Source organism: Plasmopara halstedii (assembly GCF_900000015.1).
Source record: "Plasmopara halstedii genome assembly, contig: Scaffold_525, whole genome shotgun sequence".
Classification (NCBI taxonomy): Eukaryota; Oomycota; class Peronosporomycetes; order Peronosporales; family Peronosporaceae; genus Plasmopara; species Plasmopara halstedii.
The window spans coordinates 947,994-963,677 of NW_020187445.1; the positions used below are offsets into that span (position 1 = coordinate 947,994).

The 15,684-nt window shown below is 44.5% G+C and overlaps 5 protein-coding genes across 5 annotated transcripts; 2 read left to right on the forward strand and 3 right to left on the reverse strand.

The window, feature by feature from the left end:
* Positions 1-2,179: 2,179 nt before the first annotated feature.
* On the forward strand, positions 2,180-4,063 carry PHALS_10816 (Zinc finger, ZZ-type; the record flags this gene model as incomplete). Its single annotated transcript, XM_024726309.1, has 1 exon — positions 2,180-4,063. One exon carries the CDS (start codon positions 2,180-2,182, stop codon positions 4,061-4,063), a length of 1,884 nt encoding a protein of 627 aa, XP_024576999.1.
* A 99-nt stretch (positions 4,064-4,162) lies between these two features.
* Positions 4,163-5,422, reverse strand: PHALS_10817 (Aspartyl protease; the record flags this gene model as incomplete). The annotated part of the gene is made up of 1 exon (XM_024726310.1): positions 4,163-5,422. One exon carries the CDS (start codon positions 5,420-5,422, stop codon positions 4,163-4,165), a length of 1,260 nt encoding a protein of 419 aa, XP_024577000.1.
* A 562-nt stretch (positions 5,423-5,984) lies between these two features.
* On the forward strand, positions 5,985-6,371 carry PHALS_10818 (uncharacterized protein; the record flags this gene model as incomplete). Its single annotated transcript, XM_024726311.1, has 1 exon — positions 5,985-6,371. One exon carries the CDS (start codon positions 5,985-5,987, stop codon positions 6,369-6,371), a length of 387 nt encoding a protein of 128 aa, XP_024577001.1.
* A 744-nt stretch (positions 6,372-7,115) lies between these two features.
* Positions 7,116-7,901, reverse strand: PHALS_10819 (3-like protein; the record flags this gene model as incomplete). The annotated part of the gene is made up of 1 exon (XM_024726312.1): positions 7,116-7,901. The coding sequence occupies one exon, from the start codon at positions 7,899-7,901 to the stop codon at positions 7,116-7,118; it is 786 nt and encodes a 261-aa protein (XP_024577002.1).
* A 680-nt stretch (positions 7,902-8,581) lies between these two features.
* On the reverse strand, positions 8,582-9,283 carry PHALS_10820 (3-like protein; the record flags this gene model as incomplete). Its single annotated transcript, XM_024726313.1, has 1 exon — positions 8,582-9,283. One exon carries the CDS (start codon positions 9,281-9,283, stop codon positions 8,582-8,584), a length of 702 nt encoding a protein of 233 aa, XP_024577003.1.
* Positions 9,284-15,684: the final 6,401 nt, after the last annotated feature.

The following is a 15,684-nucleotide window of genomic DNA, read 5'->3' on the forward strand; positions in this document are numbered from 1 at the left end:
AGAACCACAGAGCTCGCGGGAGCATGATGGATTGTTCCATATGTCGCAGGGCGACAATACGCGTTGCGCCTTGAGTTTGGCTAACTCAAATCAAAGATGGCATTCTACGCGCACATTCACTTCTACCACAAGAAATCCCAATGCCGCGCTCGACTTCGAGCTCTCGAGGAGACGCTCCTGTACCCGCAATGCGGACAATTCCTGTGGTGCTCGCGCCTGGCGAAACCGCTGCAGATGATGAGGAGCACTTTGAGCGATGGTGCAGCGGCACCTAAAACTTCCCTCGCTGTCTTCCTATCAGCGAAGTCACAAGCCTAAAAGCGATCTCAGAGAGCTTTCTGCTGATTAGGCTCAGCTTGTATAGTGGCCGGAGGCCCGACTACGTAGATGCCTAACGATCGAGTGATCGCGTCTTTCGCTTCAGCAGCGGGATCCGCCAAGCGGAAGCCGTACTCGACACGAGGGTCGAAGACCAAACGTGGAAACGAGCGCATGAGAGCCGCCCTGTGGACAGCCTTTAATTGCTGCTCCTGCGCCTCGTCGAGGTGAATGGTAATAATACCACTTCACCCGGTAGCCGAGGGGTCGGGGAACGGACACGGTACTCGCAAGGTTTCTAGCTGGACTCACGTCGCGCCGTTGGCGCACTTTATCCTCCTCGTCTTCCCATGCTGAAAAAAAAGAATCCGAGTCATAGTCGACTTCCTCCAACTCCTCGACGAGAAAATCCGTCGCCCGGGGCGGGCGCGGTGTATTGCGCTCGGTTGCCGAGGGCTTGGGATGTGCTTCCCGTGAAGCCACAGACGTACCGTCCGGTGATGCACCCTGTGCAGAAGAAGAAGAAGGGCTTTGCCCGCGGGCGCCCTCGCAACTAGCTAGGCTGGATGTTTTGCGTGTCGTAGACACAAGGCTCATAGAGCGGAGAATGTTTAGAGTTGTTCGTAAGAACGTGACGTTGTCTCAGGAGCCTCGTATGAGGCGGCCATCAAATGTGAATCGCAGATATTCACAATTTTAATAGGAAAAGTGTAACGGGATTACACGTACCCTTGTATGAAAAGGCGGGTCGCACAGGTTGGTGTGACCGTACATGGGTGTGTATTACACAAGTAAGTGTAATCACAGAGTGGTTGCGCTACACAGTAACAAGCCACCACGTGGCAGGATTGCCATTAGTAATGTATTTCACTATATTGATAAGGACTAATTAGGTATTACTATATCAATTTCAAAATCTGAGGTTCTAGATATTGGCGGCTCTGCCGCAACTAAAACAGTTAAATATAGTTTCAATTTTGAACGGAAGAGTTCACTTACCTTGGTGAGGTTTTCAGTACTCTTGGAGGCGGCGCATTGCGACCCACTTCACTCATTCTGGCATTATAAAGATCGAAAGGTCGGTGACCTTAGCTTAGCCAATCCAAGCAAAGAGCCACGGCAGCCCCGCTGCACTCAGCGATCTGGACGCTCTGCAAACCGGCCTCACTGGAAGGTCGGTTGTGCTACCACGACGCCTGCTTGACTGATGCGTTTCTGAGGTGTCTCAGTAAAGCTGGCGAGTGCTTCCAGGCAAGCAAAAGTGTTTTCAGCTCCAAAGCCAGCAATTGTGCTATCCCCTTTGGACCAAATAAAGACAAAAGCTTGTTAAGCGTACCTTGTCGTTCAGAGGAGAGAAGAGACAAAATAAAGTGCTTAATCATCACAAAGGATGTAATCGAGTTAGAAAAGGTTGGCAGAATAACTACAAGAGCTACCAGATGCAACGAGGCTATCGTCCACCTAACATTAGATAGTTTTAAGCGCAGAAAACGAGGAGAGTCTACGATTTAACCACCACTCGAATGTTAGACTCTTCAATCGAATCCTTGATTGCCATTTCACACAACTAGTCTTATACGACAAATCCGTGCTTTGTCTCCATCACTTGACTTGATGGACAGCTTCCACGACAATCAGATTAGGCGTTTGTGTAGAAATCATTTCATAACACGCAATGCATCGCTAGCACATGTCTATCCCCACAGATCACGACAAAACATCTCCTCCGCTAGCAAAATAGTCTCTTAAAGAAAAGCACCCCAGTTCAAAAATCGTCAAGATCATCACTTAGCCTAGGCCAAAGCTAAAACACCAAATATACATTAAATTACTAATACCAGTACCAAACCGCCAATCGAATATGGTGACGACCGTAACGCTCCAGCACAACTTGGCAGCGCTTCAGACCCAAGTCGAAGCGCTGCAGGTCACAAACAGTGCATTGACTCGTGATCTATGTCTAAAAGAGAACTATATTCAGTTAAAAGATCAACAATTTCGTGTCATGCAGCGACGACTCGAAGAGTTAGAAGGATCAGTAGCTCAATGGAAAGACCGCTGGCTTCAGATTGTAAATGCACAGCCACAAATGATACCTCATACCAGAAAATTGGAAAATGATGAAATGATGGATGTTGGCACAGTAAATCGAGCAGAAGATGTCAAGTGGACACCGTGGAAGTGTAAAGTAGGCATGAGTAACCGCACGAAAGCAGTAGGTACAGCTCTCGCAAAATTGGAGAAATTCTCCCAGCTCGACAAAAAAAATTTACAACCATTACTCAAAGCAATTGAAGAGCAAAAGATTCCTGCAATGAGTGATCTCATTTTTTCTGATGTATCTGAAGAATTGAGTCGTATTCTCTTACTCTACTTATTACCAGCTCTACACGACACAATGGATGGTCATTTGGAGTGTTTTAGTCGAACGTATTATAAGCAAACAATGGATTTTCGAATCACAACACTACAAAATACAGAAACAACGTGTGATGAACGTTCTACTTCTTTCAACTCAAGTGACAAGTCACCATCCACTTCATTATCGATACGTAGAACGACTTCATTTCCCGAAAGCAGCGAAGAAACATTGGTCTTGACACCTCAAGGAGTGCATGAAATGGAGGATACAGAAACACCACATCTTTTTGACTGTATAGAGCTCGATCGACGAGGTCTTGCTCGTCCTTCCATACCCCACGGTCCACGCGAATTGCATGCAACGAAAGCAATGTTTACTTCTCAACCACTCAGTGGAGTTGCAGCAACACGAGCAGTCGTGCCTCTGCAGGATAAAACAGTGGATAAATCACTTGACAAATCATCGCGACGTTATACATTAACACCTAAACGCTCAGGACCAACTTTTGCTGTCGAGACACGACGAACATATACAATGACGATGGGTGCATTGCCTTCACCTGGTCAATCACCATCTTCAATGAATATGCTTCCAATAGGCTCAGATGGGGAAGTAATTCCAATGCCTCCACGTGAGAAAGATGGTAAGATAAAAAAGATTGTTGGCAGCGTCTTTGATCGTTTAAGTCGTCATAAATCCCAACAAACACTAGCAACGACTGCTTCTTTTCAAGCTTCGCCTATTCCAGCAAGTGGATCAACGGGTAATATAACAGACGGTAGCCAAGATGAAGATGAGTCAATCTGTGATGGTTGTGGACGTAAACCACTTGTAAATATCAAATGGATCTGTCGATCGTGTCGTCTATTGAATGGACAACAGTATGAGCTTTGCGAAAAGTGCTACGGTCAAGGAATTCATGGAAAGGAACAAGAGGACGCACTCTTTGTGCGTGTTGAAGCTATTGTCGTTCGAAAGTGTCCTCGACTTGGAAATGAGACGGAATTGCTTCATTTACTGCGAATGGGCGTTTGCAAGGCTAATGTGAAGAAATTTAGCTTTTGTCTCACGTGGATCGCAGACTTGCTACAATGTCATCGTACAACGGATCTACGCGCAAGGGCATTAGAGATTGCACACATCCCTTCAACTGTTCGCAGTGAGTTTACGCGTCTACTTCGTGACCTTTTGATGCGATATCGACCGGATATTGAGCTGAAATCCGAGTGGGAACCAGCCGCTAGTGCTCAATTCAAAAGTCTTGGGCCTGGAACGACAGGAATGCGTGGAGATGAAGTGCCAGAAGAATTTGATACGTTACGCATTCGAGTGAAAGATGCACCTGTGGCTACTACGGAACCACGAATAGTGGATCACATTTGAGCAGTTGAGTAGGACAGTATGGTCCAGCTCAATTGGCTGTCTTGATACAAGTCAAAATGGTGAACTTTATTTGTTATTTGTTGAGCTAGCCTGAAAACGTCATGAGTTATGAATGTGTTTGAATTTCCGTTTGCTTAGAGTGTATAAGAATCCTCGAATGCCTGCAAGTAGAACGAGAGCAGTGATAGCAGCATACACTCCAGTCAAAATTTGACGTGATGATTGCTGTATCTCGTGCTTTGGCTCTATCAATTGTCCCGAATAGTCCAAAGCCTGATGCAAACCGCCGCGACAGATGGTGGGACTGTCGAGAATGCACGCTAGACTCACTTGTTTGTTACTGTAGTCAAAGCGTGTGTAGTACGCTCGAAAAAACAGTGTACCGAGAATCATAACGTTCATTTGATGTGGAAATTCAGACGGGTGAATAGTATCAATCAATGCAGTACATTCATGACGGTGCGGATCACAGCGAACGTAGTCGCTTCCATGTAATTCTATTTGTTGGCTGATGTTTTCACTTACGACGATGTGAAAGGTGATTAATGGAAAGTCATTAACCATACAACGTCTACACGCTGGGAGGGATTGTTTCCAATTTGTGTTGAGATAAAAGCGCGTACCAAAGTAAGCCGAGAGCATCTGAACAACACTATTAAAGGTACTTAAAGGTAGTAGAAGCAATGACGTGCCCGAATCAAGTAGTGCAAAACCATTGAAAGACAGTGTGCTTTCATTAAATGTCAAATAATTATATTGTACGATCCAGAATCCCCAATTGTGCTCATCTCGAGTAGATTCACGGCTATAAAGTTGTGTGGTTGAAACGACTGGAAACGTAATCCATGTCGTGTTGATACTAGCTAGAGCTGGATCATCCCCTCCGATAATAAGTTGAGATGATGGCTGTGCGTTAGTAGAGCTACTGATGAAGAACGAAAAGATAAATGGTCTCTCGTGCTGCTCGAGTCGGCTTAGAAAACCCAAATTGTTAGAAAACTGTGCTAACGCTTCCATTCCAAGACCTACAACACCTTGAATATCTAATGGTAATAAATTAAGAGTCTCATCGGTCACGAAACCAAGAAGTACGTCGTAAAGAAAAAGTCTAGGAGATCCAAAATGCACATTTGTCACAGTCGCAAATCCTGATACGATGCCCCCTCCGTATTTGATTCCAAAGAAATTTTCACTTCGTTGATCGTTGGAATTCGTGTCAATGGGACGAAAGATCCATGAGTCGCTTGATCCCGTGTCAAAAATCACACGCACTGAGCAAGATGGAGATTGTAATGATAAAATTCCAGTAAATTGTAGTTGATTGCGACTTTGTAGAGGAATGCGAACAAAGTGACGCATTTTTACTGGCTCTGATAAATTTGTGAAGACCAGGAAGAGCATAACGAAGTGCATCCATGGCATAATCATTGAATCTTAAGGATCAAGGGGTTACATAACCATCCCAGACCACATCAATAATACCTTGCATATACTGTATTTAGAACATTTTTTTGCATATTTCCTATGTCGAGTCTTGGTACTTTTTAATTGCTCAAATCCCAAAAGATGGTACTAACTCTCCCAATGGTCGCAAACAGAGTACCACTAATTGACAATTCATAAATAAGGAGGTACCTAAACATCATGATAAGATCTGTCGCTTTGACTTTAAGGCTAGAGACTTGACGACGGTATCAAGTTGTTCAATTGAAATGACATAGAAAGTGTATCGCTTTGATACATGTACCTAGTCAGTGACACCCAATTCTTGACATGACCAAGTCTTTGTTGCCTCCTGACCTTTACATGTTCATGGCGTGATTCTTATCTTTATGATTGGAAGCATGTACTTCATTCGAGACAACATTCATCACTTGCCAATATTCTCGTCAAAGTTACACCAAACAAAATACATTCGACAATGCTTCTATTAGCGGCACTTGCACTCGCAACCGTTTCGGCTGGTACAGATGTCTCTGTCTGTCGAGATGCCACCTATACGCTTCCAGTCTCTCGAGGTGCCATTTGCTCTGGTTCGGGCTCAGCTCCCGCAGGAAGTGCTTGTCCACTTAAGGGTGACGTTGCTACTGCCGACTGCTACTCATATTTGCCATCCTACAACGGATCTCAGTGCATTGTAAAAGAAGACGGTGTATGTACCTATGTCAATGGTTACGTTTGGGGTTGCGTTTTTCCATCTGTAGGTTGTACTCAATCCGACATGATGAACAAGGCTCTACCAAACACTTCAGTCACAACTACGCCAGGCGCTATGCCAAATAAAGCTACCGGCCCATGCCCAATGTAACTAACACCCCAACATCGATAGGGAAGTTAATTTCACTATCTTATGGAACCATTTTTTAATGAAAAAACGCAGATTTAATGGGGTTTTATGTCTTTTGTTGAGTTGAAAGTCTAAGCACGTTAAGTAGTTTCATCTTTACGATACGTCAAAGTTCTTGTGCTTGCAACACCGTGACATAACTTAAAGCCTGATTGAGTCTTTTTCAATGCAATGGGCACATAGCTGACAGCAATATGATCCTTAAGTCGAATTGATCGGAAATCTTGATTTTGTTTACTGTTTGGGTCCACAATATCCCAACGGACGTCGAAGTAATCGCAAGGCTACAGAACTTCAATTACTTAGTATGTGCTGTTGCAAAAGATGGCAATTGTTGCTTGCTCGGTACGAGTCCAAGACTACGTAAGCCGAGAAACTACCAGCTTGACGATTGAATAGCAGCAATCGAGAAACTACACTGGAAAAGAGCTGAAGTTTCAACACTTCCGCATAAAGACCAAATGCTTAGTTTAAACAATAATTAGAGATTTCTACTCTCCGTTAGCGTTGTACCATGCTTCAGCTTCTCTGATACTTAGTTAAACAGACCAATTCGTAAAAATTGTGATTTTTTCGTTATTCATGTGTTGGAGGATCTGCCAGTGATCGGATGATAGTCTAAAACAAAACGAGTTTGCAATTCATTATAAAAATGGTTATTTGTTAATTCTATGGCATTCGTCTAAAGGTTAACTATACTGCTACTCATCTCGGTAGGGGAGCCACAGGAGCGCTCAGTAGCTCATAGCCCAATGGATTTCTAAACCAACGAGCAATATGGTCCCAGTATCGTTGAGATCCGTCTGCAACTTTGCTCTTATAAATCGTTGCATGTGCAGTTTCATTGGTCTTAAGTCGATACCTTAGATACAGCGCCACTTGAGCTGTGCAAAGTAACATTCCGAGCAGGTTGGGCACCATGACAAACATATCACCAGCAATAATGGCATAAAGCACCCACAGCGCTGCATTTCCAAGGAAGACGATGCTGATAGTAATTGGCAACGAGGAGGCATCCTTCGTTTCGATCACCTTCTTCATGCTTGCCAACGGTGATGCGTATAGAGCAATGTTAATAGCAACGGCAACGAATCCAAACGTTGAGGCCACTTGGTCTCGATTCTGGTTCGTTACACCATTACTTCCAAGAATTAAGTAAAAAGTACCAATTGCCAAAATGCATGCAGCACAACTCCAAATTTTGAGAACGGAGGCACGATCAGTGCTCCAACGATAGAAAATGGAGCTGAAAACAATCGAGGTTGTCATGCCGTACAAGTTGCAAACGAAGACAGGAAAAATGTTGTGGGTCCAAAATCCATAGATAGTCCACATAAAACTATTACAGAACAAAAGAGTGATCGGCAAGATCGAGACCTCACCCGTTGTATGCGTTTGATAGATGCGATAATAGTCCGGCAGTGGTGACAAGCCCACAAAGAGTGCTGCAATTGTCGTAAGCGCACGGAGTATACTAAGAATCAAAGTCATGTGAATCGTGGCTTTGTAAATTGATAATGAACGGTTCTACGATAAGGAAAGTAAACGCCAATAAGTGATGAATACGATTTTACACATAGATGGCGTTGGTGACTCAGACACTGAAGCAGATATGTATTTTTGAGATTAGTACCCGTTGATACTAAGAACTTTAGGTCTATTTCAAGCGAAATATCATGTGTCTGTAGTGTATTGCAAATGCGAAATAGTTAGTATAAACTCGTATAGTATCCTCACTTCATACTCCTCACCTCTTACTCAAAAATCGTATCTTTACTGTCAATACGACATTTTTCACGTGTCAATATCTTTCCTAGGTGCATTTTACGCTATACCAAAATTGAGACCTTAAGTAGCTCGTTTCAAAACTTTGGTCATCGGCAACTAGGTGCCCTAGCCTTTTATGTATTAAAGTGTAGTGACACCGACTCATAATTAGATATATAAGGCCAACACAATGCGTAAACTCTTATCAGGAAGGTGTGTTTGTTATAATGAATCAATAAGCAAAATCTTCGCACTCGCACGTAAATTGTCGTATTTAAATAAAGCTGTACTAATTGTATCTGCCTTCAAGTGACATTTGTAAGCGACCAAACTTTGGTAGATTCTACCACATATTTATTTCGCGCATCTGTTTATCACCGAAAATTCTGATAATAGCTTTGTTGTTATAATAAAGCTTCACTTTTGACTTCCATAACAGTGATATCATGAGCTGCGATGACAATTTCAAGGTGTCGAAATCTGACACACAACAGCACTTGGATGGCAGATAGCATTACACCAAGAGCATTGGGGATGACTACAAACATGTCATTGGTCAGGATACCAAAAAGCATCCATAATGACCCTGTGACAAGATTCACACAACACATGGTCACTGGTAACGACGCTGCTGATTTTGTCCGTAATACGATCTTTATTGTCTTCATTGGTGATGCGTAAAGAAAAATGTTGATGAAGACGGCAGCGAAGCCGATGATTTTCTTTTGAAAATAAAGCGAGAGTGGAATGACATTCGTTTTGCAAAGCCCGATGACAAGAAGCGTTATTAAAATCCATAAACCCACGAGAGCTCCCATTTTGTGCAAAGTCGAGCGGTCAGAACTCCAGCGGTAGTAGACGAGTGAGAAACCTAGCGACGTGAGTGTCCCAAACACATTAATGGACATGATGGGGAAGTAGATGCCACTTAAGTAGCCATAGATGGCCCATGTATAGCATGTGACACCCAGCATACAAACGGGTAGTACGCGTACTTCGCCCGTACACTTTTGCGACTGAATCCGTCGGTAATCTGGCAATGGCGAGAAGAGTAGCACGATAGTCATTATAGTGGCCGCGACGTTCACAATATCAAGCTCGGACATGTTGGATGAAGGACGAAGAATCGAAAATGAGACAAATCTTTCGAAGGAAAGATTGACCCGAGAGCCATTTATTTCGATCCTTTCTCTACGCCATTTATCCGTCCGGGGCTATCAGACACTTAATTACTCGTAAGAAGCCAATTTGATCGTCCTTAAGATTTACTCATTGTGTTTCTCGAGTGTAAGATATTCTTTCATTGATCGATCTACTCGTCATTTGACGCACGTAGTACCGTAATGCATTGAATCATTTATCAACTTAGATCATTAGCTTAAGTGATCCCTTGAGTGGGATGAGTGAGGATAGCAGAGTTTCAAGCCAGAGCTGCTACAAAAACAGGTCAACATCAATTATTGTCAACTTTGTTTCTTGATCATTTATCGTAATTAAGATAATAAACGATTTTCATATATTTGAAAGAGACAATTCTACAAATTCTCGGACGAGTTCATCGCACATGCGACGTTAATGTAGCTCATTTTTGCTTCTTTTGATTCTCAAGTCGTTTTCCTTGATGTTCTTCAACTAAATCTCATACGCGATATATCTAAAATGAATCGAATATGCCAGATAAAAAGTGATCTTACTCAGTCCTTGACTATGTGTGTTACGTAAAATTTCACTTAAGGAATTCGGGGGAAAATCATATAAAAATGATGTCGCAGCGATTATAAGATGTGGTAACGGGTACATCAAATTGTAACGAGGTAGGTATTGTAATCTGTGGACCCAACCCTTACACATCTGGTATGACTCTACTGATTACAATTGTATAATCTTCGAATTACACTTGGTGTTATTGTAAAAATTCAAAAGTACCGGAATATCAGTGATTATGAAGATGAGAAAATAGAAGCCCGATTACACGTGGGCTGCCAGGGGATTATGGAATCAATTAAAGATGTATGTACTCCTGAAGAAAAAGAGCAAACTCACAGTGTTAGTTTTCGGAAAATATCGGATCTTGCAGCGCGGCTACTGTAGCTCTTTGCTTAGAGGAAGCTTACTGCGGCCATCGACCTTAAGTTCTATACCAGGTCAGTACGAGTGAAACGGATTGCAATCTGCTACCTCCAAGAGTTAACCCAAACGTTAACCCAAGCAAAAAGTAACGGGGTCTCACGTACCCTTGAAAGGAAGGGCGGGTTGTGCGACCGTGCATAGATGTGTATTACGCAAGTTAGTGTAATCACAAGTAGTGTGGCGACACCATAAGATGAAGCCACCACGTGGCAGGATTGCCAGTAAAAATGCATCCGTATCAATTAGGTTTTCTATATTGATTAGATACAACGAGAACAGTTTTTATTTTGAACAGAAGTGCTCGTTTGCCTTGGTAAGGCGTTAGTACTTAGAAGTAGCGGATTGCGATCCGCTACACTTAAACTGGTTCTTGGAAAACGCGTAAGGTCGGTGACCTTAGCTGAGCTTCCTCTAAGCAAGGATCAACGACAACCCCGCTGCACTTTCTTAGCACTCGTAATCAAACTATGCCTGAGTCGTTATGACTGATCCTCTATGAGGATCGAGGGATCCTCCTATCTGCCTCCGGGTATGCAAGACAGGATTAATAAGCTGATGTCCCTGATGGGCCCTGAGGGCGTGGAACACCTCGTCGCGCAAGGGCCCGAGGCCATAAGCGTGCTTGAGGCGTTTTAGAGCACTAACAGCAAAAGCTGTCAGCATCGACTGAACAAGTGGTGAGCGTTAGGACCTTCGAGAGTAAGGATGGAGGAAATTCCCTGCCAAGATGGCTATGGCATCCACCACGCCCCAAGCTCGGGGGCCGAGCACGATGGCCTCCTGGAGCGTCAGCTTCTGCTAGTGTTCTCATCGCCTAATCAGGCATATCATGTGAGATCGCAATTCCTTGCTGCCCGACAGGGCAAGAAGGAGTTGGTGGACTTTGTCAAGAGCTGAGAATTCTTATTGCCGGATGGTAGCAGATAGGTAGTCGCAGTGACTGTCTTTTATGGAGGGCCTCCGCACTGGCGTCGCCAAAATAGAAGTCTTCCGTGTGCATCCGTCTTCTTTTGAAGAAGCGGTGAACGTGGCATTGATAGCCGAGGTCAACTTTAAGTCGACACGACTTGGCTGGAATGCACACCCTCAGAGCGGGCCTAAGCCAATGGATCTCAGCTATGCTGAGAAGGAGGAGGGGAGCACAGCGTGTAAACGGTGTTTTGTCTATGATGACATTCTTCACCGTCGGACTGGTTGTTCGTCGAACCGACGCCCCGCTTTCAGCCAGTCTGGTTTGACGCGGAGAAACGAGAAAATCCAGTAGCCACAGGGCGACTTTCTGGATAAGAACTGAGTTCTGTTGTGTTTCAAAGAGGTAGAGGGCAGCAGGACCCACCCCCGAAGAGCTGCGTGCTCTTAAAAATGGAGCGTGTATGCAAGCCGGGCTTGCTGATGAGAAAGGCGACCGTGGAGGGCTCTGATAAGCCATGGGAAATCCTTTAAATTCTGGTGCGTTGGACAATTATGCTCGACGCTCCACGATCGAAGGCAGTCAGCTGTATGATCATTCCCAGAGCCTTCCGCTGGGAGAACTACCGCTGTGAGCGGTATAATCGCTCGACCTCATGAAGATTTGATAGAGCTTATCAGCAAAGTCGATGAATTTTGCTACCCAACATGGCGTCGAGCATCATGCCCATCCGAGGAATCGGCGCCTGTATAGGAATGGTAGCATCGTTTAGCTTGTTGAAGGCGTGGACGATGCGCCCCCACCCGTGAGTGCAAACTCGAGGATGATGATACACTTTCGCTGGACGAGGTTGCACCCTCCAACCTCGCCCAGCGAAAGTGTATCATCATCCTCGGAGGGGCTCCCTCTAGCGGGAGCCCCTGCTCAGCCGCGGTACAGTTCAGCGGGAGCTCCGTTCTCCAAGCAAAGCAATAGCTTGTTGTGCATGAGGTTTACAACCAAGGAGGTCGCGCGCTAGAATGGGTATTAACGTGCGATACCTTGGAGAAATAGGTATTTACAACATATGAGACAGATCTGCGGATGTTTCATCGCTTATATAGGGTGAAATCGAAGTTCTTCTTCACTGTCATGGTAGATGGGAACAGACAGACTATGTTCAGGAGTTAAGTATTCCTGTCACTAAAATGGCTTCAGGCCTTGCCAGTAATGATCATCCTATTCACGGGATGTTCCCAATGGATGCGGCTCACATCGAGACATTTGCATCCAACCTGCCTGGTTTGAAGAAGCAGCAGGTGTTGCACTCAATACGAGGTCCAACTTTTTTGCCGCAAGGGCCGCATCGCGAAAGGTCAGGCTCCCACGAAACGGCAATCGACAAATCTGTTACGGAGAAATATTGAGTTTAGTAGGCGCAGCGCGTCCTACAGGAGAAACAGATGGAACAAGTTGTACCTCGCCCAAGTTGTATTCAATGGGATCCGGTCAAAAGAGCGATTTTTTTCTAAGTAAAGTGTGACTTACGGCCGAGATTTGTTGGTTGTTAAATTTAATGTTTGAGGCATTGTAGAGTCGTAGAGCGTCCCAGCGATATCAAGACCGTCGCGCAATTATGTACGATGCGCGACTGTCAAAAACAGTAGACAGTACGCGGAGGCATTGAAAATGCCAATTACAGATACAATTTCCGTGCGTCTTGCGCCGGGCTGCGGGCAAAATGTCAAACTCAAATGGTATGCTAAACCATTAATTAACCTTCAAGTATTTTGACAGCAAGAAATGTTGTTTTGTCCTGGATTTGTTATCGATATCCGATGACATCGTTTGGTATAGCTAAAATTGCACGAGCCATGGATCTCCCTGAGCTCCAAGAGGCAAGGAGCCACGCACTTATCTCCTGCTGAAGCTTCAGTGTATCATCATTACACTTCTACCAGCAAGCAGAACGGCTTTTAGCGCGCATGAAAGCTTCTGTGAAGGACATAAATCTGTCTCAGGGTGACTATTTCAGGTAGCTCGAGAAAAGTTCGGATCGTGGAAGCGACTGGGTGTCGCGAAATCCCGACTCCGAGCCTGTGGAGTTGACGGATCAATTCAAGCCACGAATAAAGAGCCGTCCTCGATGTATACGATGATGAGGTATTCTGTGATGGTACTGCTAAATCAGCACAACTGTGTGACGGGCCCGCCTTGATGTCGGGTATAATGGTTCGAGGATCAAACAGCTCCCCTCAGTACCTTCGGCAGAAGCTCTTATAGAGTCGGAGGAGTAATCCCTCTCGATTATTTACAGGAAAGTGCTAACGATGAAGTCACCGAGATGGTACGGTTGGTGCCGGAGGAGGAGCCTAACTCATCATCTGTCGTGGATGAATAAGTTATTGAGTGCACTCGTGGAGCTCTGAGTGTAAGAAGTGGGATAAATCCTAAGCCTATGGATCCTTTGTACCCTTTTATTGAGTAATATAACGACGTGATGACGAAACAGACATCTTGCGTAAAAACCTGGATAACCGCAATGGCCTTTTAAGAAAGGAGTAGTGTGACGTCATAAAATTTCAAGTTTGGTGAATAACGGTGTAAATCTTGATACCGACTTTCCGCTGTGGAGAGGTTAGCGGCAAGTGGCAAATTGTACTATGATAGGCTAACGCATTCAGGATATCGGTGCAAGAGCTGATTCCTACAAAGATTGTGCTAGGGAGCAAAGCAACATTATCGATTGCACCTTTTGCAGTGCTTTCGGCGTCGTGAACGGATAATATCAACTGCTGATGATAGACAACGATAACTCTTAAATCGCGGTAAGTCATCTTAGTAGGATGATTCAGAAGCGGCTGGTTATGCCGAATATGTTCAAAATACTCGACCGACTCGTGAGACCATACATAACCACATATACGTAAAACACGTGCGAGCAGTGCTTAAGCTTATATACGCTTGTAAAACCTTTTCGTCAATACGGGCAAGTGTGTCATTGGCGCCGACGAAATTGCCTTGATGGGCCCTTTCATTCGTACAAAAGGATGACCCCGCAAATAAAAGCCATTGTAGTTTTGTCAGCGCCTCCGTCCCAAAAGACTTGAGATGTGGCTTTGTCTCTTTAAGTACTTGTACAAGTGATTGTGCCAATACGCAACGACCATTCAAAGATATCCCTTAAATAGACACCAAAATGGTGTAAATGTGGGGCAGATGATCTGGCTTTTAAGGCTGTAAAAGAAAACCTCACGCTTGTCCCGATTTCGTCTCTTTCAAACCCATATCGGTCATCTCATGTCCCTATGACGCTCCCGCCTTTGCCCTAGGGTGTACAATACTCCAAGGCGATGCTAACAGGTACCAATGCGCAATCGCACTTTGAGTCTGCCGGCGAGGAGCTACACTTATTTATGACAAAGAGCTCTTGCAATGAAGTATACAAACTGCTAATGACACCTAGCGTGTAGTGGTGCCTCATGACGAGAGCTTCAAGTACATAATACTGTACAAGAAACATTGTATCTTTTTCAAGGCCACCTCGAAAGGGAAAAGACGTCCTGCTCGGTTAAAAGTAGTGCTAAAATTTGGTGGCTTAACACGTATTAGTAGCGGGAACGCACGTATGTACGCATGTGTGAAACATGTCAACAATCTAAATTTTCACCGCATACAGCTGCACATTTGGCCAGCCTGCGGTTTTAGTAGAGTATTGACAGTCCGTAAGGTTGTATTCTACCAAAAGAGATGCCCAGTAAGGCCGATTGTGAACTTTGTGGACCGTCTGAGGAGGATGGTTCATTGTCAGACATAGATAAATGGATTCAGTCAAGCAGGTCAGCGACAAAGTGCTTTGTCAACATGGCTAACCGATAGCCATTTGTATAGGATAGGTATTCATGCTGTATGGCGAAGGCTTTGCAGTCGTAATTTTAAGGTGATCGACACCAAAAAGGGCATGCCAATTCTAGACCATCAACAAATAGGTAGTAAAGCAAACACATACATTGTATTGTGCAGCATATTCTCCGAAGAACTTGTGCGGGCAGACCGCAGCACAACGAATCGGCCTCTCACATGGTGCAACAGGGACGCCTGCTGCTGAATTTTTAGCACCTCCCAGTGCATGCTTCTCAAAAGCAGCTGTGATCGTTGTACTAACGAGATCATTGAATTCTCGTAACATATATGAAGTCACACAAACTGCGCATCAGGCCTTATCTGAATATTTGAAATTGTTTCATGTGTATGTGTAATATCGTTAATTCAAAATGCTAAACAACAAGCAGCCGGCTGCTTGAAATACAAATTGTATTTTACCAAGTCGCAGTGGTGATTACAATTTGAAAGAATTTTGTAACAGGTTACACATACCCTGGTAACAGGGGTGTGTGTCACACCAGATGGGCATGGTGTGACCACACCCAATGTGCAGCGGGGCTGCCGTAGCTTTGCGCTTGAGGAAGCGTCTTTAGGTCACCGACC